General features: G+C 42.1%; 1 protein-coding gene across 1 annotated transcript in view; it reads left to right on the forward strand.

The window, feature by feature from the left end:
* The window catches only part of LOC126474276 (ice-structuring glycoprotein-like), a 40,670-nt gene that overhangs the window by 8,746 nt on the left and 5,819 nt on the right, over positions 1 to 26,105 (forward strand). The window contains exon 3 of the mRNA XM_050101741.1: positions 1,435 to 1,673. Within this exon, the coding sequence (XP_049957698.1) occupies positions 1,435 to 1,673 (239 nt within the window). The remainder of the gene's footprint in view (positions 1 to 1,434; positions 1,674 to 26,105) is intronic.

A 26,105-nucleotide genomic window follows, 5' to 3' on the forward strand; every position in this document is an offset into this window, starting at 1 on the left:
AGTTAGTATAAATCAAAGTCACTTGTAGGTGAAATAACAAACAGTACATTACAACACTACAGGCTACAGCTGTTGTAGCTACATCACATGCGCTTGCATTATGGTGTATAGCTCTTATTCCGTGTGTTAACGGGGCTTTCAATACCTTCAGTAGACTGTAGCAAAACTGCAAGTTTAAATCTCAGCTCTCTTTCGTCTCTACGTTAATTCAGATGAGTTTCAGTGAGCAGCATTTTCAAAGGAGAGGAGTCGTATTTTAACTCCCACACTTGACCAAGGGCTCATATGTCAACATTCTGGAGCAGTCTGCCGTTTATAGTCTTCGATTGTAATCATAATTGTGGGAGTTGGTGAAATTACTTTGAGAAGGTCTGTGAATCAAGTAAGGTAATTGGATTGGGACCGCCCAGTTAGCTGTGCAGTCTAACACAGCGCTTTCTGGGTGGCACGAATCCGCCCTGCGGATTAGTGTCGAGGTGTGGTGTGCCGGCCAGCCTGTGGATGGTTTTTAAGGCTGTTTTCCATCTGCCTCGGCGAATGCGGGCTGGTTCCCCTTATTCGGCCTCAGTTATATGATGTCGGCGATTGCTGCGCAAACATTGTCTCCAGGTGCACGCACACCACCATAAGTCTACCACGCAAACACTCGTCGGGCGGTCCGCTGGGAGCCGAACGGCACAATAACTCTGGGTTTGGTGTGAGGCGGCGGTGGGGTGAGTGGACTGCTGTAGCCTGTTGTCGGGTTATCAACCACTGAGGGCTATGGCGGGGACAAAGCCTCTGTCGTTTCTAGGTCCCCAGCTCCATACAGTACAATACAATTGGATTCGTACATCCAGGTTGAGAAAGCTACAAAGTTTATGTCACTTGCATGCAAGTGGAAACCGGTCAGATTCATTGTCCTTATCAATACACCAGCCTCACGTTACCTACAAGAGGAGGAAATGAGTACTAAAACAACTAGATACATGGCATCTGACAGAGACGAGCCTGAAACTGCACCTAATTGTGTAAAACGTTAAAGAAGAAAGACGCCTTTCAGCAGTAATTTCTGTTAAGTAGTATGTAACAACTCTATCAGAAAAAATTGAACGTAGGTTAATAACCAAGGTCCAAATGACAAAATAATACTCAGTTTTTAAATTGAGACCTGTTACCCCAAAGTGCATCTCTCACTCTTAAAGCTTATGTGAAATACATTCTCAATTTTAAGTGTTGGAAGCTGTTTTTGTGTATTGGCAAGTGATTTTTTAAATATTTTATGTTGTTATGGAGCATGCATTTAACATCCATTTTTAACTACACTATCCAAATATACAATATGTATGTAACATACTCGTTCCTACGACGTAATATGACAGAAGAAAAACCTCAATGCTGTCACTTCCAAGTACACTAAAGCATTTTCCCAGATCGTCCTGAGTGCTGTGCTAGCCGTGGCCCTGGCCAAGCCCGGCTACCTGGGAGCCGGCGTCGTCGCCCCCGCCGTCGCTGCCGCCCCTGGCATCGCTGCTGCTGTCCAGCCTGCACCAGTACTTGTGGGTGGTATCCACCCAGGCCTAGCAGCCTACGGTCCAGCCAACATCGTCGTCGGGCCTGGTGGCTACAACCTGGACACTGCTGACGTGGCTGCAGCTAGGGCCGCCCACCTGGCCGCCGTCGCCCAGACGAGGGCCCGCGACGCCGCCATCACCGGCGCCGCCCTCGCCGCCGCCTACGGCGCCTACGCCGCGCCCGCGGTCGTCGCCGCTCCTGCAGTGGCTGCTGTAGCGCCGGCTGCCTACGCTGCCCCTTCGGCTGCGCTGTTGGCTGCCAAGGCTGCCTATCACGGCTGATGGGACTGCTTTGTGTGACACTTCACACTGCTGGAACAGTTGACCTCACTCATTTAATACCTCAGCCCCAAAATCACATGCCAGAATCTAATGTGAGCTTTTATTTATATGTATGATGCAAATAAATTATTTGCTATTGCAAAAGATGTCACTGCCCTTTATTAAACCTTTCTAGTTATGTTGGAGGGAACGTCAAGACATACAATGGCAGATATAAAATTGTGAAATAATATAACAACCACTAACACAATAACTAAACTTATGGTCGCTGGAGGCACGATAATTATATGTAAATGCTTGGAGTCCCACTTTCTCATTATTGGTGATAGAATATTAATAAGTCTGATGTGAACTCAAATAATGGCTTCAGGTAATGGGACATATTAATCTTTTGCTGCACCTGAACCCCAAGGCACGAACTTTGTATTAATGTCAGTATTATAGAGTAGAGAACCCATTTGCTTCAGCTACTTTTTATTTAGAAACCTAGTAATTGGAGCACTGTGAAACACAAAGACAGAGCGTTCAAGATGGAAGAACAGTTAGACAACATCAAATGAAGCAGAGGAGGATTTCTAGAAGTACATTAAAAAGTATAACAAAGAAGAATTGAATGATTAGCAATTTCAGTATTACAGAGAAACAGATCTGGCATCAATTTTTAGTTCTGCCATATTGTAAAAAGAAAGTTAGAAACAATGTTGCAGATACCGACAAATAGGAACATTTGAGGCAGAGTTTTGTAAAGATAATCGATGAAAATCTTTCAAAGTTGTGCATCAATATGAATATAGTTCTCAAGAGAGAGTGGGAGAGCTTTGTGAAGAGCAATAGAAATCGCTCCTTGACTGCAACTCCTAGTACAACATGACAATGAGAGATTTTCATGCGAGAATAGCACTGATAATAAGATGATGATTAGTCAGTGGGAAATTGGGGATACAATGGAAGAATGTAATTTACTAATAAGAACAAAATGTTCAGCTTTAACACATGAGTTCAGAAGAAAACATATAAAAATAAACTTTGCGGGTCCTGAACGGAATTAAGTAGTTTGTATTTCATCAGACATAAAGAGGGCAGGCTGTTATGATTCTTGATCCCTTAAGAATTTCATGTGATTATTGCCTGCTGAGATAATGAGTAGAGGAAACGACATGGGTAAAAGGTAAATCAATCACTGGGTATATAATTTTATATATTTGGAAGAGTAATATTTGAGAGTCTAGGTAAGAATAAGGTGCTCTACCAATCACCATGTAGGCATATTACAAAATGAATATTAATCATAACCAAAATGATAGTTACTTTATAAAACCTATCATTTCGTTCTTGACACCTCAGTAGTTTGACATCTTACTATTAGTGTACCAGATCCTCAATTGAAGAGAAACTGAACTTTCCCTTTGTAGAAGAACAGGAGAAAGATACGATAAGCTGAGTAACATTGATCTACATAGAACTGTCTCCGAGAGGACGTGGGTGATTATAATGAACAACTGATGACGGAAGCAAAAGGAAATCATCATTCTATGAAGAACTTTTAATATAAAATTATGTCGGGTACATATAACACTTCGTCAGTATAGACCACGAAAGGAATCGTAAAATATGTGAAGCATATAAAATTGAACTCAATTGGATCGTTTTTGTATGACTGTATGGCGCAATACATGATCAACAAATGCAGATACTAAATAAGGAAATAATGGCATTCTGATTCTGGAGGCATTGCCGATGGACTGTATAATTCAGTTAAAGGTATAAGGAAACGAAAGGTGCTCAAGGATTATAGTTGTAGACAGAGGCGAATTAAGACAGAGTTTCACTGCATAAGTTAGTTGAAATACTGTTTCACCTGGATTTGGCGACTTTTTTTATCAGACAGATTTTAAGTAAGAGTATCACTTTGTTATTCAGGATCGCAACACAGACATATACGTAAGCTAAGGACAGGAAACCAGTCCAGTTTGCAACAACTACGCTAAAGGACAACGCATTAACTGTTACATGTCTTCTCTCGCCAATCATTTTCTACCCTCATTCGTTACTCGCTCTTTCCATCCAGCTTGTCGTCTCCATTCCCCTCCGCATCCGCATCTTAGACGCTTCTATCCCTTTTTCGGCCTATCAGCTTAGTATCCAGGAGGAGGAGGAGGAGATTAGTGTTTAACGTCCCGTCGACAACGAGGTCATTAGAGACGGAGCACAAGTTCGGGTGAGGGAAGGATGGGGAAGGAAATTGGTCATGACCTTTGAAAGGAACCATCCCGGCATTTGCCTGAAGCGATTTAGGGAAATCACGGAAAACCTAAATCAGGATGGCCGGAGACGGGATTGAACCGTCGTCCTCCCGAATGCGAGTCCAGTGTGCTAACCACTGCGCCACCTCGCTCGGTTAGTATCCAGGTTTCTGTGCCATCGAATGCCACACTCCACACAAAACACTTTCAAAGCCTTTTATTCGGACCTGTAGTGTCACTGGTAGACTGTCATTTAGATTACATCGGTATTTTCAACGTGGCATTTATAATTAGCTTTCTTGAAGCCTATTTATAGGGTAATGTGCTGCGGAAGTATTAGGCCAGTATGTTGTCCAAGAAATTTTGCTGCAGCTGTTCGATAGCAAATGAATTGCCTGGAGGAAATACGTATGACGAGAGATGCAATTCACTCAAAATATGCGTGAACTGAATTGGTGTGTTCTTTCTTGCTCATTACCTATGCGAATGCTAATTCTAAGACTCAATTTGACTGTCCTGTCTTGACAAAGTATTTGAATTCTGGAGTGTACCGAAACGACTATGTCAGAAAATTATACTGTAACGGGTTTTAGTTTATGATTTGTGTTTAAGAAACTCTCTGGCCACGCATTATTTTGATTTGTCACAATGGTCGGAGATTTGTTTCTCAACTGATTGCACTTCCTTGTGCAAGCAGTGACGCAGAACAAAGCTTGCAGGCGCCGCCATGGTGAATTAATTACAGTTGGTGTGTTTAGTAAAAATAAATATTTTACTGTCGATAGCAAGTGCATTGATCATCAGTTGTCAGTGGTTGTCCTTATATTGAGTGTGGGCTATGCGTACTACTAACTGTGTTAGCCTTAGTTAAGGGCTTTAGTCATTGGCGTGATTATTGAACATTGGTAAACCCATTGGAGGCTCGCATATTAAGGGAGATGTGTCGGCTGAGTATTTGATGTCTTACTCAAATTACTCTATCTATTTTCAGGTGGACTTCAGTCAGTTGTGTAGTTAGCAATGGAAGCCTACTACTCGACATGTGATATGTCGAATATGATATTCTGCTATGTTTTAGCAAATGGCAGTAGCCTGCAAGCCCGTGGCCTCTACGCTGAAAAATATTCGCAGTGCATAGTGATAAGCTGTTCGACAGACCTATCCAGCGTACCATTGCACCTCGAAAGACTGGCAGTAAAAGGCCCCACACTGTTCGCACTCCTGAGATGGAGGAGCGTGTGCTACGTTTAGTGGAAGAAACCTCTGGGACCAGTGTGCGACGACTAGTGGCAGCAGAAGGCGTGTCTCACTCTCATACCTGGAAAGGTACTTCATGAACAATTGCTGTACCCACGTCATCTACAGCGAGGTCAGGATCGCCATGGCAGACGGCGATTCTGTCAATGGCTGTTACAGAAGTGTGATGCAGATCCACTGTTGACGGCCAAGTCTTTATTTACCTAAGAGGTGGGGTTCACAAGGGTTGGTGTTTTGAATTTCCATAACCAGAATGTATGGGCAGATGTAAAACCCCAAGCAGATGAGGAAAGGGGGCATCAACACTGATCCTCAATCAACGTACGGGCAGGCGTACTTGGCGATCGATTATTGTGGCCATAGGTGCTACAGCGGATGTTAACTGGGCCGTATTATCTGATTTTCTCATTAATGTATTGCCTACCTTGCTGGAGGCTGCGCCACTGCAGCAACCAATACAAGTGTCGATCATAAAATAATGGCACACGAGCACACTATCAGCGCAATGTCGGCAAACAACTGACGCAGGCATCCAAGACCGCTGTATTTGTCGGGGGGGGGGGGGGGGGAGGTTTACACCTTGGCCTCCTCCTTCTCCAAATTTTAATCTTCTACATTTTTCGTTATGGGGACATTTGAAGAAAGTCAACGATGTGCGGACGCCAAAGGACCTGTAGCGCAGAGGGGTGCTTTGTCATGAATGTACGCCATGTTGAACACCTCCTGTAAACTCGTGTTTATCCCAGAAAGTGTATATTTCCAGACCCATGTTTATTTGACTGATCTCAGAAAGTATGCATTTTTGGACCCGTGTTCACTGGCCTTACTTTTCTTGTTTAGATGAGTACTACCGCCTCTAAAAGTATTAAACACTTTTTTAACACCCTGCATGTATGTTTTATTGCATGAGAGATTATGTTGAGATATATGCTTGAGATGCATAGGTAGTCCGATGGATAGTTTGCAGTAGCCTGTCGTAGTGACTGGTTGAGAGCAGCTGCATGCTATGTGGGTGACCTTAATTAAGTCTGAGGGTTGACTTAATGTCCTATGGTTATCTGCAAAAATTACATTTCTTATCTTCCATTCTGTAGCTAAGAACCATATATGGTAATTACTATTATTGTTGCCCAATTCTATGCCCTGGGGCAAAGCTGACTGTTATTTTGTTTCTTGTATTGAAGGTTTGTTTGAGCCCTGCTTTCAACAATTATATTAGGCTGATAATAAAATTTCGTTTAATTGTTATTCTTCAGTTGTGGAGAAGAGTATTTTATGTTTAACAAATAAGTTATTAGATTGATTCGATTTACACACACACACACAACCTTACTCAAAGCACACTCCACCAATATCTAATATCAAAAGTCCATGTTGCGTGACAGAGGGTGCTTCACACTGACTGTGTGTGGCTGAGAGTGTACCAGTGTCACGTAGCAGTGGGTGCTTCATTTTAATGTTGATTTTCAGAGAGTGCCTCAGCCACATTACACTCATGCTCCACAGATAACTTGAAACAACACTACTAAATATACTGACGTAATTTATGAAAACGCTCTTACTCATAAACATGCACATTCTTTTTTAAATGACTCAGATAATCGTTATAATCGAAACTGGCTACTGAATGCAACAAAGGAGGTCTGTGATTAAATACTGTTTTGGTTTCCTTGTGTTCTCAAATATCGGATCGCAGTGAAATTGAAGGTGCGCTTGTCGCCCATTGACTAAATTTGTTAAGTTATATGAAAGTGATGGCATTATGTCCTTCTCCGAATTTCACTTGTAGCTCTGTGATGTGGCCCATAAACAATACTACGATTATGCCAGGCAAGTCAACTAGTGTAGATACTTATTACTATTCACGCAAAATTGGGGCAGGCTACTAATACCACAATAAGAGGAAGGAAACAGTTATATTTCCACAGTATTAATGAAAATCTCCACGTGGGTTTTCAGGGATTGGCTAATAAGGGACTGATGTGGTAAGCTGCTGGTAGGTTGAGTGGTAAGATGCTTTACCAACAACAGCATATCAGAATTTAATTACAATTTACTAACATTAATACTCTGCATATGTACAAATACTGCGTACCTAATGAGGAAGTTGCTAAGGTTCTCGAGGAAACAATTACATCAAGAAAAAAGATTAGGAGAACAGCTATTGGCTGATTTTGTAGTACCACAGACAAATATTAGGTTCATAAAAAGTTGAGCATCTCACAGCAATATTAAAAAAAAAAAAGCACAGAATTCGAGAAAATAATCAATCAGAATTCACCGGCAATGGCGAGATAAATTTTAGAGACTGAAAACCCCTTCACGACATTACTAGCATGTCTTATTGTAGTTTTATTAACCAAGAGGAAGCACCATAAACGACCATGTACAATTAGACTTATAACTAGCACCTTAGAACCATAAAAAGCAAATATGGATTAGTAAATGCATGCTATTGACCCTTACTTTATCACCGAACTATTTGAGTGTAACACCTACTGACACCAAATTATAAATCCGATAAGACATATTCCACCAAAAATTAAAAAAAAAATCAAAATAAAGAGAAGTTTTTGACGATCAATTTTAAAAAAAACAAGATTAATCTTAAATTAATTTTCATCCTCTGGAGCAGCAGAGGGAGACAGGCACAAAAATAGATAACAACAGAAAGTGGTGGTAATATCATAGAGGGCCAAGCTCATCGGAACTGTGCGTCTTGCATTCAAAAAATTACAGTAAATGTTCACTAATTTAACTAGATAGTCATCTGTTTTAATAAAAGGAGGCATATATCTTTATTAGCCACTGCATTCAGAAATTAAATAATACTTCAAGCTGGTTCATTGCTTTGAGTTAGTCGTCAATTGAGGCGCCTGACAGCAGGCACTTATCACTATACAGCAAGGCCCCCTTTCGGTCTTCGTTACCATGTAGGTACATCAATAATTGTAATAATAATTATGCTCTGCTCCCAGCAACATAGGAAGTGATACTAATAAAGTAACATAAGAAGTCATATTAATAAAGTTACCACTAACACACACACACACACACACACACACACACACACACACACATACACACACACACACAAACACATGCACACACAAACACAAAAATCAGCTTGACAGCGTAGATAAGGACATAAAACGCAAAGCAGAAAGGAAGTTATAAAATAAGTCTCACAAGAGCATAGCTCACTGGAAGAATAACAGCATAACAAATGAAGCTTGCTTGAGCACCAACTAGCTACACATTTGCAATTGGTGCGGGAGAGTGGTCATCTGGTGCAGCTAACAAGAAAGTTCAACAAATAACGCACAGACCCACCAACAATGGATGCATGCTCAAAATGGTCATAAACAGTTTCATACAGTTAATTGACGAAAGCACTCTCTAGCGGTGGTGCGCAAGAAGTGACGTAACCAGGATGACAGGGGCTCCGGACACATGTTTAACACGTCTAACTAGATGCTCACTAGAAAGATTCCAAAGGTTTTAGCTAAGTGGAAATTCTACACAGCTTCCGGTGCTCAGATGATGAGTGGCTAGTGGCTCGAGTTCAGAGAGGCGTCACAGTAGCCGCAGTCCTCAGACCAAGTTGCCGCATCTACCCAAATATCAGCATGCCAGGAAGGCAAACACGTCCACAGTGCCGCCAAAACCTAACATCACTTAGATCATAAAATTTGTTCCATTCCGTCTTGGCATGGTGGTGCAGCAACCTTCTGTTACTACTATTTAAAGAACAGTCGTCAGTCCGCAGTTCGTGGTCGTGCGGTAGCGTTCTCGCTTCCCACGCCCGGGTTCCCGGCTTCGATTCCCGGCGGGGTCAGGGATTTTCTCTGCCTCGTGATGACTGGTTGTTGTGTGATGTCCTTAGGATAGTTAGGTTTAAGTAGTTCTAAGTTCTAGGGGACTGATGACCATAGATGTTAAGTCCCATAGTGCTCAGAGCCATTTTGAACAGTCGTCAGTTGCCCAACGTTCTTTATTAACTCAGTAACGAGTTGTTTTTTTCCTGCATAGGGCATCATCAGTATATGTCTGCCACACTACTTAATCCTCCGCCACCCCAACCCCCTTAAGTTTGAACAGAGGGGGGGGGGGCGTGCTAGAGTGTCGGAGGTTTTCTCGGTATCCTGGTTGCCAAAAAAGAGCTTTAACCGTCTAAAGTGTGCCAGATACAGTCCCAGATGATCGTGGATTGAGAAGTTCACTGTGGATATCACCTTGACTATTGGAAATGGTCATACAAACTGAGGCGTTGCTTTGTCGTCATCTGTGCCTCTTTCCTCTGCGTAAGTTGTTTACAAAGTTAAGATACCCAATCACTGTGAGGTCGGAGTCCTTCCCTTGTTGTTTCAGGCAGTAAAACGTGAATCGCTCCAAACGGAATAGAACGGCCGGCGCTCCACCTCGTAGATGAAGTACTTAATCTCTGTGGTTAACAAGATCTGAATGTACACTCCTGGAAATGGAAAAAAGAACACATTGACACCGGTGTGTCAGACCCACCATACTTGCTCCGGACACTGCGAGAGGGCTGTACAAGCAATGATCACACGCACGGCACAGCGGACACACCAGGAACCGCGGTGTTGGCCGTCGAATGGCGCTAGCTGCGCAGCATTTGTGCACCGCCGCCGTCAGTGTCAGCCAGTTTGCCGTGCCATACGGAGCTCCATCGCAGTCTTTAACACTGGTAGCATGCCGCGACAGCGTGGACGTGAACCGTATGTGCAGTTGACGGACTTTGAGCGAGGGCGTATAGTGGGCATGCGGGAGGCCGGGTGGACGTACCGCCGAATTGCTCAACACGTGGGGCGTGAGGTCTCCACAGTACATCCATGTTGTCGCCAGAGGTCGGCGGAAGGTGCACGTGCCCGTCGACCTGGGACCGGACCGCAGCGACGCACGGATGCACGCCAAGACCGTAGGATCCTACGCAGTGCCGTAGGGGACCGCACCGCCACTTCCCAGCAAATTAGGGACATTGTTGCTCCTGGGGTATCGGCGAGGACCATTCGCAACCGTCTCCATGAAGCTGGGCTACGGTCCCGCACACCGTTAGGCCGTCTTCCGCTCACGCCCCAACATCGTGCAGCCCGCCTCCAGTGGTGTCGCGACAGGCGTGAATGGAGGGACGAATGGAGACGTGTCGTCTTCAGCGATGACAGTCGCTTCTGCCTTGGTGCCAATGATGGCCGTATGCGTGTTTGGCGCCGTGCGGGTGAGCGCCACAATCAGGACTGCATACGACCGAGGGACACAGGGCCAACACCCGGCATCATGGTGTGGGGAGCGATCTCCTACACTGGCCGTACACCACTGGTGATCGTCGAGGGGACACTGAATAGTGCACGGTACATCCAAACCGTCATCGAACCCATCGTTCTACCATTTCTAGACCGGCAAGGGAACTTGCTGTTCCAACAGGACAATGCACGTCCGCATGTATCCCGTGCCACCCAACGTGCTCTAGAAGGTGTAAGTCAACTACCCTGGCCAGCAAGATCTCCGGATCTGTCCCCCATTGAGCATGTTTGGGACTAGATGAAGCGTCGTCTCACGCGGTCTGCACTTCTAGCACGAACGCTGGTCCAACTGAGGCGCCAGGTGGAAATGGCATGGCAAGCCGTTCCACAGGACTACATCCAGCATCTCTACGATGGTCTCCATGGGAGAATAGCAGCCTGCATTGCTGCGAAAGGTGGATATACACTGTACTAGTGCCGACATCGTGCATGCTCTGTTGCCTGTGTCTATGTGCCTGTGGTTCTGTCAGTGTGATCATGTGATGTATCTGACCCCAGGAATGTGTCAATAAAGTTTCCCCTTCCTGGGACAATGAATTCACGGTGTTCTTATTTCAATTTCCAGGAGTGTATATCTGGTGGTCTTTCTCTCCTCATCACTTCTTTGGGGGAACTTGGCAGCAAAACCAGAACTAAACGCATCTGTCTGCACGACAAATTCGCGGTCAAAATCAGGTACAGCCTGCATGGGCACCCTAGCGAAGGCAACCTTCAAAGACTCGCAGGACACCTGCTGACTGTCACCAGATTGGAAATCTTCTCCCTTCCACAGCCACTGGTCAAGAAGTGCGGCTACCTGGGCAAAATTAGGATGAATTTTCAAAACAAATTATCCATTCCAATGAACCTGGAGAGGCATTTTTTGTCCTATGGCTGCAGGAACAAGTGAATGGCCTTGATGTGTACGTGGTGTACTCTAAATCAGTTGTGGTCACTATCTGACCTATAAACAAAATATCTTTGGGAGCCATATTAACAGTTGATGGTTTCACCATCAGCCCCACCTCAAGTAGGAGTTGTAGAACTTGCCCTACGTGATCTAAGTATTGATAAAAGGTCTTGCTATAAATCACAACATCATCCAAGTAGTTATAAACACATTTAAATTTGAGATCACGTTGTATAGAATATAAGAGCCGAGATAATTCGTTTACCCCTGTAATCAACCTAAATTGAACATAGACGTACAGAAACAGAGTCTATTAGTTTGAAAACGCGGTAAAGGGCTCATATCCTCTGTGATAAGCACTTTGTGATAGGTCCAGTTATAAAAATTGGATTGTGATACTGAGTCCAAGATGACCTGTTAATCGAGAGTACGGTAGTCAATGGCAGAATGGTGTCCTCAGCAACTGGGCTTGGGTACCAAAACGGTTGTCGATGCCTAGGAGGACTGTGAAAGTCTGATTAAGCCATCAGCCAGATGTTCATCTATTATTTAGCTCAGTACCTTCATCTTGGGAGTCGACGAGTAATATAATAAGACTGAAACTGGAATTTGAACTGTAAGATGAGTTTTACGCTGAATCTTATCAGTCAATCTCACGATCTGTATCAGCAATTCCTGACAATGACGCAAAACCTCCAACAAAGCCTGGGCCTGCTCTCTGTCCGCATGGAAAGTGTTGAACGGTGACTCCTTCACCATAACGGAACACACAGAATGCTTCAGATCCAACTGAAATTTAAACATAACAATGCTGTCTACATACTTCAGTATGTATCCAGTCCATCCAAAAACATCACACCATAGGAATCTATCCATGAGAAACTCCTTTACTATAAGTTCTATAAGTCAGGAACCCTAAGATAAGGCAGAGCTTTCCCTACAGAGGGTAGTGGCATTGCAAGGAACAGTTCGACGTGGAATATGTGTCCTTTGGAGAGCCAGTTACTTACATATATGAACAAGTTTATTATACCACCCCGAATCCACTAGTGAGATGTTGCTTCCTGAATGTAATACCATTCAAACCAGTTCACGGCTTACGGCAGAGCACAAGAAAGGCAGAGTATTCCATAACGCACAGTTTGTCCCACAAATGTTGTAACAAACATCGAGGAGTTGTAGAGCGTGCCTGGAGGAACAAATCGAGGATAGGGCGATGCAGAGCGGCAAAGCCACAGGCGCCAGCGCCTGTCTCTAGGCAACACCTTCAGCAGCAAAGGTGACGCTGTACACTGACGAGCCGCGGGTAGAACGTCTCCCAATGTTGTTTGTCACTCAGTGATCACGACTGCCACGATCGCCAGTCGAGAAGATGGAGGGAGCTGCAGCATTGACAGAGTATGACTCCTACAAATGCAATGCTCTGTTGCCCTATAGGAGAAAATTTTTGAACGTACGTCTTCATCTTCAGTTTTGTCATCTACATACGAAAGAAAAACATTAGAAATTTTAGATGGTTTGTGGAGAAAAATAAAAAGCGGGTGAAAACCTGCGTCCTAAACAGTCATCTGCCAGGGCAACAGGGCATCACATTCATAGTAGACAAAGCATTGTTACGCTGCTGCTAGCCCCGTCTCCTCCACTGGCGATGATGGCAGTCAGTCACGATCACTGAATAACAAACAACATTGTGAGACGTTTTTTCTACAGCCTGTGATCACACAAAGCCATGTTAGCTGCCGAAGCGGTGGCCTAGTGGGAGGTCCCAGGACCTATAACTTCGACCTTCTGTAGAGTGATTGGATGGCGTTACTGGACACTGGTTTCCATCCTCAATTTGTTCCTCAAGACACGCTCTACAATCCCTCAAAGATTGCAGCAAAATTTCTGGGACACCATATACTGTACAGGAATCTATTTATGTCCCAAGACACATTAGAAGTATTGACTCGCAAGGATAGATGTCGTACCAGCAATCTTTTGGGAAACCCACTTAGTTATTCATCTTCTGTAACCTACTTAATTTACCTCGAGTTAAGCGATGAATCTCCTGGAATATCACCAAATCAATGACTTCCAAAGCTCCTTTTTGGTTCTTCAACTGCACTATTGGCTACAACAATCTACTAGTTGTTTATTGGCACTCACAGACACGTTCGTAATGCCTTGCAGCACAAACTGAAGCTGGTTAGGCAACTTTTTAAATACCTTCCACATTTCTACCTGTCTACAGCCATTGGCTGGGCTGCATGTGGACAATTCACCTGCTCAGTTACCGAGTCCTCCTTCTGTCTGTCATTATCCTGTCAGTTCAAGAAGTTACCTTCAAGTTGAAATCGAATAATCTGATTGTGGAAGTCCTCAATAGAGAACACCTGTTTACTGGACCTGCATAGGAACACTCCCACGCAGGAGCTCAAAGCTGTCCTGCAGATCTCGCCAACGGTTTTGGCCCTAACAACAAGGCTAGAAGACAGTGCATCACGGAAGTGTTGATTCAACCAGGTCATGATGCCTTCCATCCCAATGTCCTTTGTAACCAATTCGTAATTCAGATGGTTCTTAGTCATGTACGTGAGTTCCAGGACCCCTCTCTGATTCACGAGTGATCACAACTTCACAACTGCATTAAAGTAAAATAAAATATACGATACACAGCAAAATTTATCTTTCTCTATCGCTACTGTGAATCAGGACCCTACCACTCTAATACAACCACGGTCTGCTCTCAGTGAAGTGGTAGGGAGCTGGTAGAGTGAGTTGTAAGGCACTAAGCCAGTAAGAACACGTAAAATTTTAAAAAGTATTTATTAACATTAAGAGACATCAAATAAATAGTAAACACTTAATGCGGCAGCTCTTATGGTTCTCGGAAAAGCATCTTGAAAGTCAGAATATCCATCAAGCAAGTAATTTAAAAACACAGTTGGTTACAGTTCTTTTAGTACTGCAGACAAAGAAAAGCTTAATAACAAGCTGAACACATCATGGCAATATTAAAATAGCATAGAATTCCAAAATTATAAAAATGATCAAAGTCTTCTGCCAAATGAATAATAATTAGAAAAAAATATTTAAGGCCTATTCACGTATATAAGATTACAGTAAGTGGGGTGCCTCAGAATTGTACTTAACATACATAGAATGACAGGATGGAATATAAGCAAGATGCACTGATGAGAAGATAAATTTTTAATTTAAGCCGTCAACAAGCGAATCTACCACACATGCCACGTCCTGTCATCCTCATAACCATAAAATGAGTTACTTTAGATCCATGGTATATTCTGCTAGTGAGATTCCACTTATAGCTGAAATAATTAATAGGGAACTGGAAAATTTAAAGTATGTGGCTTTTAACAATGGCTATAGTACTTCCATTGTTGACATGTTATACAGGCTAAAGACAATGCCAAGGGACCGTGGAGATGCCCACAGCTTTCACTGCAGGGTAGTAGCTGTGCTAATTTCCCGTTTCTATGTAACGTGTCGCATAGAATCACCGAACTGTTTCTCGATCTTAACGTAAAGGTGGTAATTGTCACTGCTAATAAGAAAAAATGGTTCAAATGGCTCTGAGCACTATGGGACTTAACATCTGAGGTCATCAGTCCCCTAGAACTTAGAACTACTTAAACCTAACTAACCTAAGGACATCACATACATCCATGACCGAGGCAGGATTCGAACCTGCGACCGTAGCAATCGCGCGATTCCAGACTGAAGCGCCTAGAGCCGCTCGGCCGCACTGGCCGGCTGCTAATAAGATTCAATATCAGTATATCATAACGAACAACCCGTAAAGGTCTGTAGGCAACTTCTCCTTCGTTGTCACGTTGTAGCGATGCTTACACTGGGTATATGGGAAGAACCTTTACAACTATATTCCAAGGACATTGGTTCACAAGGAGGGGATGAATAAGATGCAATTCTGCCTTCACCAAGCATCTCAAACTTAGTGGACACTAGCCACTCACACTCGGGAACCTTATGATTTTACACCGCGCTCCTAAATGGAAAAATCTTAACGCTCTGGAAGAAACTGAAATCGTTTAGCACTCATCTACTAGGAAGGATGCCTTCCTTAGTGACGACTAGTCAGTAAAACCCAAGATTTTTATGACTCAATGTTCCATACCTTTAAAAAATCTTTGCATTCCTGCCATGGTGTTTAATCAATAACGCTTGTTTTATGTATATATCTCTCTTAATGCTTTTACCTTAAAAATCCTAGTTTGTAATGAACATAAGCACTGGATCTCTGTACTTGGGGTTTGTAGTTTGTCTTGAAGGTTCCTGTTATTCACAGCAGAGTGTTAAGGTAATTTTAGCTAATAAACTAATTATATAGGCCTACATTTTCTTCACATGAACAAGCGACGTTTTGGTTTTAGGTATTGTACTAAATTTTACTAATAATGCGCTCTCTTTTATGTGCCTCCCAGCCTGTCCTCTTCAGTATAGTAATTTATTATGAAGGTAATATTTTGTCGTAAATTTCTTTTATGGTTTTACCACAGACAAGTCTAGTTTTGTAATTGCTTTATGTTTTATGGAATACTGGAGGATTATAGCCTTTTTCATATTTTAAAGGGACTATGAACTAAATATGTTTTGGGCTATATACTCTTGAAAGTCCGCCCGCTTATCAGGGTGGTAAAGTGCTTTTCTCACATGCAATGGGGCCAGGGTTCAATTCCCGGCCGTGTTGGAGATTTTCTCCACTCGTGGACTGGTTGTTGTGTTATCCTCATCACCGGCACGTAGGTCGCCCAATGTCGGGCTGACTGCAACATAACTTGCACTTGGCCGCCGAATTTCCTCGCATGCGGCCAACATTGCCATACGCTCATTTCCATATTTTTTACTCTTGACAATTACTGGTCTTCTTTTAGTTTTAGTCACTCTGCATTGTTATTTTCAAATATTTTACTGTCAAGCAGTCGCGCTTATGTACCTCATAACTGGTGCTCTGGCGCATAGTTTCGCTAAATTTTTAATTAGGAAGGTCTCTGTTTGAATGGTGTATTGTATAATACTTTATCTTGTTCTTCTCTGTCAGCTTCCCCGTTCCGCGTGTTGTATTACGCGATGCTGCCGCATTTCTTCTTCCTGTTTCTAAATCGTTTCTGCTTTACTGTATTAGATTCGTATACTCAGAACACCATGCCTCTGGTAATGAACAGTATTCTGTAATAATATCTGCACAATTTATTTACTATTAAACGCATTTGTAGCTCGCTTACGAGAATTTCTTTCTCGCTACTTAAACGATCGTTTATTAATGGCTTTGCTCCTGCATTTGGCATCTTTACCAGCACCAACAGTCGCCTCTGATACTAATAGTACTGTGTATACACCTTGGGAACGCGGAATGGCCACCTGCAATTTGTTCCAAGGCTTTGCTTACAGTTGATGAGCGCACTCTTACTCTACACTACTATGACTGACGCCCTACATCGCATAACGTAAACCGGGGTCACACTTATTAAGTATTCCTCTGTAGATTTATTCGTGGTGTTGCGGCGAGGTAGGGTTTGAACTTCTATGTGCTGTGCAGGCTCCAAAATAGAAATTCAACTACCTCAGAAGGGCGTCTGCTCGATGTCCCTTCACTCGGCAACGTAGATACTTACTAGATGATGTAAAAGAAGCGTTGAGAAAAAACACCATCTAATATGTACAACTACTGAGGCCGAGCAACTCTACTAATGAAATAAAGTTCTGTAGAAAAACTCTCAATAAAAAATTTATTGGGTGGTAAGACAATGGATTGGCTTCTGAAAAATAATGTCCGAAATTTTCAAATCTTTATTTGTTCTTATAACCAAAGAAACAGTATTATTCAGTCCTCATTTAAACTGTTGGTTATTTTCGTCAAGTTCACAATTCATACACTCATTTCGCACGCACAGCAGCCAGAAATCTGTCTAAATCCGACCCAGGTTAACCAACGTTAACACAGTCATTAATTTAATCACTAACTTGAGTTATTACTTTCGGTCCTTCTGGTGGATTTCAAAAAAGAAATTGCTCGTCAAAAATGCTCAGTGGCTGAATACTGAAACATGCCACACGGATACTACGAAGGCCAAATTTTCTCACGCGAATATCATTCCAACAAAACAGTTGTAAAACTTCCAAACTTCACAAAACTGTCCGTAACTACATCAGCGTTAGTCTCGATACGTACCAAACGCGAGGAACGCAGTATTCCTTCATATTACACATTATTTTGACTCGCACTAGTAACATGGCCGTCCACGTTCAAAGCTAGTGAGAGACTCCCCTCCTGTGGACACACTCCCAGTATAACCACCAGGTAACGAGTGGGAACCATCTCAATTCTGATTGGCTAACCATACTCGCTGTCAATCAGAATGCTCGCTCATGATCATACTCGCGCCAAAACTGGCCTGCACCAATCCTCACATACAGACGCATGTAAGTCATTCTGATTCACAAATATTAAAATAATGTTTAATAAAGGAAAACGAAAAGGCAATAAATCTGGAAATATCCTCTAGATACACATAATACTCCAGCTGACTTTCTGCCTGCCCTGTTACAATAGCAATCACACCTAGACGTATGTCATCCCTATGAACATTTTCCCACGATAGGCTTGTCTAACTCTTGCAGATTACCTAAGACGGTATATAATGTAACATTAAAATTTGACGAATGTCCCATGTACACACTCTCATTCACTCACATATACTCTTAGACACCAATAATAATTTTGTCTGATTTTTATATTACTAAAACGAAAAATACATATACTTTTAATATGAAAACCTCAATTAATTAATTCTGCACCCGCGAGTTCTGTTTATGTTTTTAGACAATACCAAAGGACAAACTATTATATTTCCTAACTGAGTTTAGTTTCCTAAGTGTCGGTTTTTTACTTTTTTAGCACTCTTTTCTATCTCTGAAACTATGATAGTTATAAAGCTGAAATTTGGATACAATCTTCTCCTGAATGTCAAAAGGGAGTGTACTTATTTTGAAAATAATTGGATAATATTTAATATCATTTATTTAGGTTATTGTAGTGGTGAATGTACGGTCGCTAAGAAGTGACACAGGAGCCGTTCTCACGCTGTCGTAGTAGCAGGTGTATTTGACTCATTGGCTAAGACGAAAGTGGCGGGTGCTTTCACAGCCTCCAAGTCCATCACTGCGGGCTGTGTTGTTGCACATTAAGTCGCGATGTTACAGTTGTGTCAAAATCCAGACGAACGTGAAAAACACCATAATGGGTGGTATTTTTCACGTTCGTGTAGGTGGTTTCTTAGAAGTATTTGACGAATCGTTTTTGGCAGTAACTATAACATTTTTATATGCTTTCCTGTCCTTTTCGTCTTGAATATCTACGTTTTCGGTTTTCGCTGTTTGTTATAGTAGGTCAGGATAGCCCCCCACCTTCCCCGATGGTGCTCCTAACCGATTGAGACGCGTCGTTTTCCAGCCAATAAATATCATTCTGCAACCTTGCAAACTAGCACTGTTTTTTAATATTAATCACAATGGGAGGTTGCTGCAGCACGGAGTCTCAATGAATTGCAATAAATTTTATGACTAATAAGAGGCTAATCGTAAGTATCCATCTTGAAAGAAGGTAACTTCTTAGCCAAGATCACACTTTTAAAACCTCTCCTTAAGGTGACCGAATTCGGTAAAACAGAGTTACCATCATTAGATCTGTGTCCAGTGTAGGTCAACTGTAAAGCATATTAAATTATGAAGAATAGCGTACAAAGTATGATATTTATTACATTGTAAGTTATTTATGTATACTATTCACAGATCAGATGCAGGTGACCTGTCATCGAAATTAAATGTTTTACAAATGCGATCTTAGCTGAGAAGCCTTCTTTCTTATCAGATTTTGTCTTTATTCCTCAACGCACTCTCTTTCATGCCAAGAACTATTCTTTCTAAACGTAATCTTGTGTTCAGTTCTCCAATACCTGAAAAACTCTATGTTCTGCTCAACTGTTCATTAGACAGGTCCCCTCGACGCTTACCATTATACTACACTCAAGACCCAAACAAACTGGTACACCCGCCAAATATCGTGTAGCGCTCCCGCGAGCACTCGGAAGTGCCGCAGCATGACGTGACATGGACTCGACTAATGTCTAAAGTAGTGCTGGAGGGAACTGACACCAAGTAGACTGCAGGGCGTACGAGAGGTGAATATCTCTTCTGCCAGCACGCTGCAAAGCGTCCCACTTACGCTCACTTATGTTCATGTCTGTGGAGTTTGGTGGCCAGCGGAAGGTTGTAAACACAGAACAGTGTTCCTGGAGCCATTCTGTAGCAATTCTGGGCGTGGGGTGTCCCATTGTCCTGCTGGAATGGCCCAAGTCCGTCGGAATGCGTAATGGACATGAATGGTTCCCGGTGATCAGACAGGATGCTTACGTACGTGTCACCTCTCAGAGTCGTATCTAGACGTATCAGGAGTTCCATATCACTCCAACTGCACACGCCTTACATCATTACAGAGCCTCTATCAGCTTGAACAGTCCCCTGCTATGCAGGGTCCATGGATACATGAGATTGTCTCCATACATGTACACGTCGATCCGCTCGATACAATTTGAAGCGAGGCTCGTCCGACCAGGCAACATGTTTCCAGTCATCAACTGTCCAATGTCCGTGTTGACGTACCCAGGCGAGGCGTAAAGCTTTATGTCGTGCAGTCATCAAGAGTACACGAGAGGGCCATACCGATGATGTTTCGCTCAATGTTCGCTCGCTGACACTTGTTGATGGCCCATCAGTGAAATCTGCGGCAGTTTGCGGATGGGACGCCCTTCTGTCACGTTGAATGATTCTCTTCAGTCGTCGTTGGTCCCGTTCCTGTAGGATCTTTTTTCGGCCGCAGCGATGTTGGAGATTTGTCTTTTTACCGGATTCCTGATATTTTACGCTCATGAAATAGTCGTACGGGAAAGTCCTCACTTCATCACTACTTCGGAGATGCTGTGTCCTCTCGATCGTGCTCCGACTACAACACCACGTTCAAACTCACTTAAATCTTGATAACCTGCCATAGTAGCAGAAGTGACCGATCTAACAACTGCGCCAGACACTTCTTGTCTTATACAGGCGTTGCCGACCGCACCGCCGTATTCTGCCGGCACAACAAAACATGTGTTTTTCATAGTAGGTGCATTGTGCTGCCACGTACTGGCAGGCACTCCATATCAGCCACCTCAGTAGTCATTAGACATCGTGTGGGAGCAGAATGGGGCACGCCGTGGAACTCACGGACTTCGGGCATGGTCAGGTGATTGGGTGTCACTAATGTCATGGGTCTGTACGGGAGATTTCCACACACCTAAACATTCCTAGGTCCACTGTTTCCGATGTGGTAGCAAAGTGGAAACGTGAAGGGACACGTACAGCACAAAAGCGTACAGGCCGACCACATCTGTTGATTGACAGAGACCGCCGACAGTTGAAGAGGGTCGTAATGTGTAATAGGCAGACATCTATCCAGACCATCACACAGGAATATCAAACTGCATCACAATCAACTGCAAGTATTACGACAGTTAGGTGGGAGGTGCGAGAACTTTGATTTCATGGTAGAGCGGCTGCTCATAAGCCACACATTACGCCGGTGAATGCCAAACGAGTAATCGCTTGGAGTAAGGAGAGCAAACATTGGATGATTGAACAGTCTAAAAACGTTGTGTGGACTGACGAATCACGGTACGCAATGTGGCGATTCGATGGCAGGGTGTTGGTACGGCGAATTCCCGGTGAGCGTCATCTGCTAGCGTTTGTAGTGCAACAATAAAATTCGGAGGCGGTGGTGTTGTGGTGAGGTCATGTTTCTCATGGAGGGCGCTTGCACTCCTTGTTGTTTTGCATAGCACTATCACCGCACAGGCCTACATTGATGTTTTAAGCACCTTCTTACTTCCCACTGTTGAAGAGCAATTCGATGATGGCGATAGCATCTTTCAACACGTTCGAACACCTGTTCATAATGCACGGCCTGTGGCGGAGTGGTTACACAACAGTAACGTCCGTGTAATGGACTGGCCTGCGCAGATTCCTGACATGAATCTGATAAGACACCTCTGGGACGTTTTGGAACGTGGACTTGGTGCCAGGCCTCACCGACCGACCATTAAGGCTAAGGGTAGGCCAACACCATATTGAATTCCAGCGTTACCGATGGAGGGCGCCACGAAATTATAAGCCATTTTCATCTAGGTGTCGGAATATTTTTGATCACATGGAGTATGTGTTTGAATACGCATGCCTATACCAGTTTCTTTGGCTCTACAGTATATAATCGCCTATGTAGAGGACAGAAATAAGCCTTTGCCTGTGCTGGTCTGTCTGTCCTTGCCTCGTCCATCATACGTTATTTTGTTTTAAAGGTATGGAACTCCTTTATTTCGTCTATTAAGTGTTCCCCAGTTTTCATTTAAGTGTGCAACATGTTTCTGCCGATTTCTTCATCCATCTGTGACATAACGCGGTGAAGCCCTCGTAATACGATCCATCGATAGGTATGAAAAGTGTGAGAGTAGCAAAACAGCTAGCGGCCACACGGTCTTTTGTTTTTTCCGACGAATGATGGCCGGCGGGCCGATGAGTACACGTCCTTGGACAGGAGATGTCTCACGTAAGCCACGAGATAGGCTATCAAAGTGGACACTCACATAAAGTGAATGACTCTTAGTATCATTAATCAATTTGCAATGTTAGCACAGTTAACAAATAGGAGTTTTCATAGAATTAAGCTTTAAAATGGTTTCACAATGAAATATTTTCATAAAACATTTCACCACCAATTTCACCCTCTTAGGGGTTGAATTTCCATAAACAGGGAAATGCGTATTTCTAGCACAGAAGCGAAATAAAAATTTTCAAAGATATAGCTTAAAAATTCTCGCACAGTGGAATATTTCCATAAAAACTTTCAACCCCTATTTCACCCACATATGCGTTGAATTCTCAAAAACAGGGAACACATATTTTTTAACTTCTAATCGAGAGACCCAAATTCATAATGAAATAGTTAATAGAATATCTCATCCTCTATTTCACACCTCAGTGGTGAATTTCTAAATACATGGAAGTACGCATTTTTTAATTTTTAACCGAGAAGTCAAACATCAGTGTTCACAGATGTTCATTTGAAAATATTTTAGCAGTTCTTTACTAATTATTTATTTTCAAAAAAGCTTTCACCCACTACTTCACGCCCATAGGGGTTAAATTTCAAAAAATGCTGAAATTTGTATTTCTTTATTTCCGACCGAGAAACCAAATATCAATTTTAGCAGGTCTAGCTCCAAATTGCCATAATAGAGACATATTTTCAAACAACATTTTTCATTCCCTATTTTGCCGCCTCAGTGATGGAATATCGAAAAATCGCCTCTTAAACGACGCCTACAGTATAGGAACAACACTGCCCGCAAATTTCGAGTTTCTCTCCTTAGTGATTTGGTTTGGGCGATGAAGAGCCAGTGAGCTGGTCATCTGGGACATTCCGTTTTATACAGAGAGATTACGCGTTCATCACGGTCAACTTGGGGTTAATGTCGTCAAAATTAATAATCATTATTTTATTTTTAAAATATAGCAATGTCATGAGTGTATCATATTATTAATATACCTCCATGTAAATTATAATCCTACTTCTGAAATTCTCTTGTATGTTCATGAACAGTACAGAAGAAAGAATGCGTCTCTACCTAACACTCTTTTTAATCCTAGCACTTGCCTTTTTGTCAGCCATTCTTATTGTTCCCTCTTGAAATTATTGCACATTACCCACCTCTCATGACAAACTAATTTTCTGAGGATGTCACAAACCGTGCACCACTTTCTAACATCAAACAAGTTTTCTGTGTTGGTAAGTGATTTGAAAGTTTATTAAATTTTCTCCACAGTGGCGATGCTTAAACTTGGAATGGAGAGACAGGCACTGTCACAATTAAGAAATCATGGAGGCGGGAAGAGGGTTTTGCCATGATAACAACGGCGCGCTAAGAGCGTTATCCATGGGAGTCAGGATTCCAGATCCAATTGTGTGTCTCAAGGATCAAATAATGTTGACATATGAATAAGATTTTACTGAAAGTGCGGTGGTATGTTCCAGGATCATACAACATACACTATAACTTGAATAATCATTTGGTTCCTATTGTTTTTATGGTATTTTCAGTACGTGATTTCAGTATTGTCATAAAAAAAACCATGATTTGGCACAACAGTAATGTTTCACTTTCTTATCGAAACATTGTTCAGTTTTAATCAAACAACATATCATGTTCAGATATTGAAAAGGGCGTTAATTACGTACCCCCAAACACAATAGTTCGGATACATGACCTGTAGCTACTTTATACACGTGAATGGTATGTTGTCGCCTAATATTGCTTCACTAAAACTGGTACTGTTTCGATAACCAAGTCACACACAGCTGATGATATAAATTGTGATTTTTTAGAAGTGTTTGGAAGTTGTGAATAATATATCCTCGAAGTAACGTCGCCATTGTTTTTTTGACCATCTGAGAAAAGTTATACATGGACTCCTAAAAATGAAACTGCTGTTGTTATTTTGGCCATCTGAGAGTAGATATGTAGTATTTAATATTCCTTTTGTTGTAGACATAGGTTATGGGCGTATTACATTTGTAAACAAATACTTATTTTCTTACGATAGCAATCTAACACTCATTGGTAAATCAATGGATGGCCTGCCAGAATGATCATATGAAACACCCATTAATTGTTAGTATAACAATCTAACCTCTATTTCAGTGAAAGAGGATGGAATGCTGATAAAATAAACAGACGTTACAGACATCACTCGTTGTTTAGCAGACATGTAATTTAAAAAATGAATTAAATTAACTCCGGTGGCCGAGACATAGTTTACAGCTCGTTAATGTCGCTATATTTGAGTAGTTCATTTCTTAATTGCCACATGCTTTTTGAGGTCATGTCCAAGCCATGCTGTGGGTAAGTCTCACATGAATATTGAGTAAAATGGTAAAAAATTAACTAAGCAAAATTTTCAAATCTTTTCGACTTTCATTGTGTTTTTTGTATATATTTGTTTGTAGCATCTGCAGTTTGTCTGTCCTTAGCTCCATTCTATTAAATATTAACTCAGTTCTTCCTTTCCTTAGTACATGTATATCGTTACATGCTTCTCTCCTTCTTTACGGTATGACTTTCTATGTATCGTTTGCTTTAGTGTACATCAATGATTATGAGTAATAGAATATCATGTGAAATATCAAGTGGATAATAAATATCAAGAGAAATTACAGGAATACTTACTAAAAAAATTATTCTGTGTAGCACCTTTCACTTACATGTCAGCGACCAACGAAACATCTCTTCATGAACGACCAGATAGGCATTTGGGTTAGATCAACTATGGGCCACAAGATAATATGTGATGGTGACACGTTACCATATGTCACTTCTTCTAATTCGTAATACATCTAGAGACAGTGCAAGGTTGTGATGCGACTGTTTGAGTAGTTACCACATGTTTGGGACATGAAAGTAGAAAATGAGTTCTTAAATGAATCATTTTCAGAGTATTTATAAAAATTAAGTGATAACTTAATCATAGCTAACACTTGGTTTAAGAATCATGAAAGAAGGTTATATACATGGAAGAAACCTGGAGATACTAAAAGGTATCAGATAGATTATATAATGGTAAGACAGAGATTTAGGAACCAGGTTTCAAATTGTAAGACATTTCCAGTGGCAGATGTGGACTCTGACCACAATCTATTGGTTATGAACTGTAGATTAAAACTGAAGAAACTGCAAAAAGGTGGGAATTTATGGAGATGGGACCTGGATAAACTGAAAGAACCAGAGGTTGTACAGAGTTTCAGGGAGAGCATAAGGGAACAATTGACAGGAATGGGGGAAAGAAATACAGTAAAAGAAGAATGGATAGCTTTGAGGGATGAAATTGTGAAGGCAGCAAAGGATTAAATAGGTAAAAAGACGAGGGCTAGTAGAAACCCTTGGGTAACACAAGAAATATTGAATTAAATTGATGAAAGGAGATAATATAAAAATGCAGTAAATGAAGTGGGAAAAAAGGAATACAAACGTCTCAAAAATGATATCGACAGGAAGCGCAAAATGGCTAAGCAGGGATGACTAGAGGACAAATGTAAGGATGTAGAGGCTTACCTCACTAGGCGTAAGATAAATACTACTTACAGGAAAATTAAAGAGTCCTTTGGTGAAAGGAGAACCACTCGCAGGAATATCAAGAGCTTTGATGGAAACCCAGTTCTAAGCGAAGAAGGGAAAGCAGAAAGGTGGAAGGAGTATATAGAGGGCCTATACAAGGGCGATGTACTTGAGGACAATATTATGGAAATGGAAGAAGATGTAGATGAAGATGAAATGGGAGATATGATACTATGTGAAGAGTTTGACAGAGCACTGAAAGACCAGAGTCGAAACAAGGCCCCCAGAGTAGACAACATTCCATTGGAACTAAGCCGTGGGAGAACCAGTCCTGACAA

This window comes from Schistocerca serialis, chromosome 4 (assembly GCF_023864345.2).
Source record: "Schistocerca serialis cubense isolate TAMUIC-IGC-003099 chromosome 4, iqSchSeri2.2, whole genome shotgun sequence".
Classification (NCBI taxonomy): domain Eukaryota; kingdom Metazoa; phylum Arthropoda; class Insecta; order Orthoptera; family Acrididae; genus Schistocerca; species Schistocerca serialis.